The 2,766-nt window shown below is 41.3% G+C and overlaps 1 protein-coding gene across 1 annotated transcript; it reads left to right on the top strand.

The window, feature by feature from the left end:
* Positions 1–708: 708 nt before the first annotated feature.
* LOC137617081 (uncharacterized) lies at positions 709–1,980 on the top strand. The gene is made up of 2 exons (XM_068346918.1): positions 709–1,285; positions 1,580–1,980. The coding sequence occupies exons 1-2, from the start codon at positions 709–711 to the stop codon at positions 1,978–1,980; spliced, it is 978 nt and encodes a 325-aa protein (XP_068203019.1).
* Positions 1,981–2,766: the final 786 nt, after the last annotated feature.

Raw genomic sequence — 2,766 nt, forward strand, 5'->3', positions numbered from 1 at the left:
CCGGCCGAATTTTTAGGGTCGGTAGACTGCATTAAGCATTTGCCTGTGTTAAATAGAAAAAATTTAGTTGAGTGTGCTCAATGGTTAGGTGTTCCGCTGAAGCCTGCGGGCACTAAAAGAGAGGTCCTAATTGCGATTCGTGATAGGATTTCTCATGATTTAGCCAAGGCCGAAAATTTGATTGGGGATAGTAGAGAGGGTTGTGATGGTGAAGGTAGTGTATTTGAGGGAGATTCAGAGGATGAACAAGTGAGCGTGAAAGCGGGTTTAACGCTTTTTGATGATCCTCCCCGAACAGGTATTATTTTTGAAGGTCCCTCCGATTTTCCCAAAGCTAATGGGTCAACAAAGACCATTTTTCCTATTTTGAATCCTAGGCCAGAGGAACCCCTGGCTTTAGTTCCTGTTTTGGGAGAGTCCAAGGAGGAAATAGAATTTAAGTTAATCAGTAAAAGAATAGAATTAAGGAAACTAGAGTTTGAAGAGAACGAGAGGGCAAGGCGTCACGAGTTGGAGGTGGCAAATACAAAGTTACAGATGGCTAGGTTGCAGGGGACCAATATGATCAGTTCCCCCAGGAGTAATTATAATGACCGGTTTAATTTGGGTACCGCTTTAAAATTGGTGCCAGTGTTCGACGAAAAGAGCGTCCCTGAATTCTTCAAGGCATTTGAGTGAGTTGCCACTCGATTGTCTTGGCCCTCGGAAATGTGGACTGTGTTAATCCAATGCAGGTTGGTGGGCAAGACAATCCGGGTGTACAATGCCTTGGAGGAAGGAATTGCTCGGGATTACCAGAAGGTCAAAACACTGATCCTTAAAGCCTATGATTTGGTACCCGAGGCTTATAGGTTAAAGTTTAGGAACGATAACAAACACCCTTCTCAGTCATTTGTGGAATTTGCTCGGCTCAAGGAAAATCAATTCGACGACTGGATAAAGACTCGCCAGGTAGTGTCTTTTGCGGCAATAAGGGAAATGTTGCTCCTTGAAGAATTCATGAAGGCTTGTAGCAAGGAGTTAAGAGTTCATCTCGAGGAGGTAAAGGTTGTGAAAGTTAGGAATGCCGCCCAATTGGCCGATGAATATTTTTTGACTCATCGTTCCGGGGCGGGTAATTTTAGTTGTCCAAGTAGGAATGATCCCTCTACTAGTGTAAGTAATAATTTTAATAGAGTAGAACCCTCCTCATCTGTTTCTAAAGGTAATACAAGTTCTTTTCCAGGTAATAATAATGTTAAAATCTCTGGAGGGCCGCCTCCTCCACGTAGTTTTGCTAACAGGGGTATGCATATGTCCAGTAACAATAACAATAATAGGAATAATAACCAAGGTTCTGGACGACAAAGAACCTGTTTCTGGTGCAACAAACCAGGTCACTTCCAGAACCAATGCCATGCCCGTAGGAGGTATTTAGAGAGAAATGGACAGAATCCTATTTCATTAATTTCAAACAGGTCTGACTCTAATGATAAGGGTGAAAAACCGTCAGTAGTTAGCAGTAGTGTAGACACTAATGATAATCCCTCCGCTAGTAATAAGAATTCCTGACTGAATTTTGATAAATATGTCCTGCCAGGTAAAATATTCCTTAAATCGGGCACCATCAATGTAAAGTTTTTGAGAGACACTGGCTCCGCTCGGACTCTGGTTTTAGGTAAATCTTTGAATGGTTTAAAAGAGTTTTCAGGTAATTATGTTGTTCTGGGAGGGTTCCCAACCACGGTTGTATCTGCTCCATTAGTGGATGTTAGGTTGTCTTTTCCCGGATATGACAGAGTTACAGAGTTGGCCATTGTCGATAATCTCCCCATCCCTGGTATTGACGGCATTTTGGGAAATGATATGCTCAATAATGAAGGTAGTGAATTATTTCCCATTTTGTCTGTCGAGGCTTATCCTGTTTCTGTAACGACCCGTGCCACGGCCAGAGCTGCTGAAATAGATAAGGATGATGAATTGTTACTTAGTAGTTTATAAGTAGGTGTAGAAAGACCCGGGTCTGTAGATAGTACAAGTAATCCTGTTATTATTAATGCTTTGAAACCTGATTGGGACCGTTCGGCTTTCATTAAGGCCCAGAAAGTTGAATTTAATTTTGAGTTAGGTGATATTAGTGATCTGACTAGGCCTCGGATTGGTTTAATTCATAATATCTTGGACCGATTTAGTAGACTAGCAACTGACGATCCGAGTATGACTTCTCGGATCGAACAAATGGTGGTCCCTTCTCAGTTCCGTGAATCAGTATTAAGTCTCGCTCACGATAATTTCCTTTTAGGTCATTTTGGAGTATAGAAAACTTTCATTAGATTGGCTAAATATTGTTGGTGGCCTGGGATGAAATTGTCTGTGAAACGTTTTGTGAAAGAGTGTGAGGTTTGTCAGGTAATGGGAAAACCTAATCAAATTATTCCGAAGGCTCCTCTAAATCCTATTCCTGCTATCGGAGAGCAGTTCTCAGAATTGGTAATAGATGTGGTTGGTCCTTTACCGAAAACTAAATCTGGGTATGTTTATATATTGACAATTATGGATAGAGCCTCTAGATTTCCCGAAGTTTTCCTATTGAGAAGAATAACCTCTAAAGTAGTTTTTGAGAAATTAATTGAATTCTTTTCTAGGTACGGTCTACCTCGTGTTATTCAAACCGATTGTGGTACTAATATCATGAGTAAAATGTTTAGAGGTTAATATGCTGAACTGGCCATTCGACATATTACAAGCGTTCCGTACCATCCGGAGAGTCAGGGTGTGGTGGAGAGG

The sequence above is a fragment of the Palaemon carinicauda genome, chromosome 23 (genome assembly GCF_036898095.1).
Source record: "Palaemon carinicauda isolate YSFRI2023 chromosome 23, ASM3689809v2, whole genome shotgun sequence".
Taxonomy (NCBI): Eukaryota; Metazoa; Arthropoda; class Malacostraca; order Decapoda; family Palaemonidae; genus Palaemon; species Palaemon carinicauda.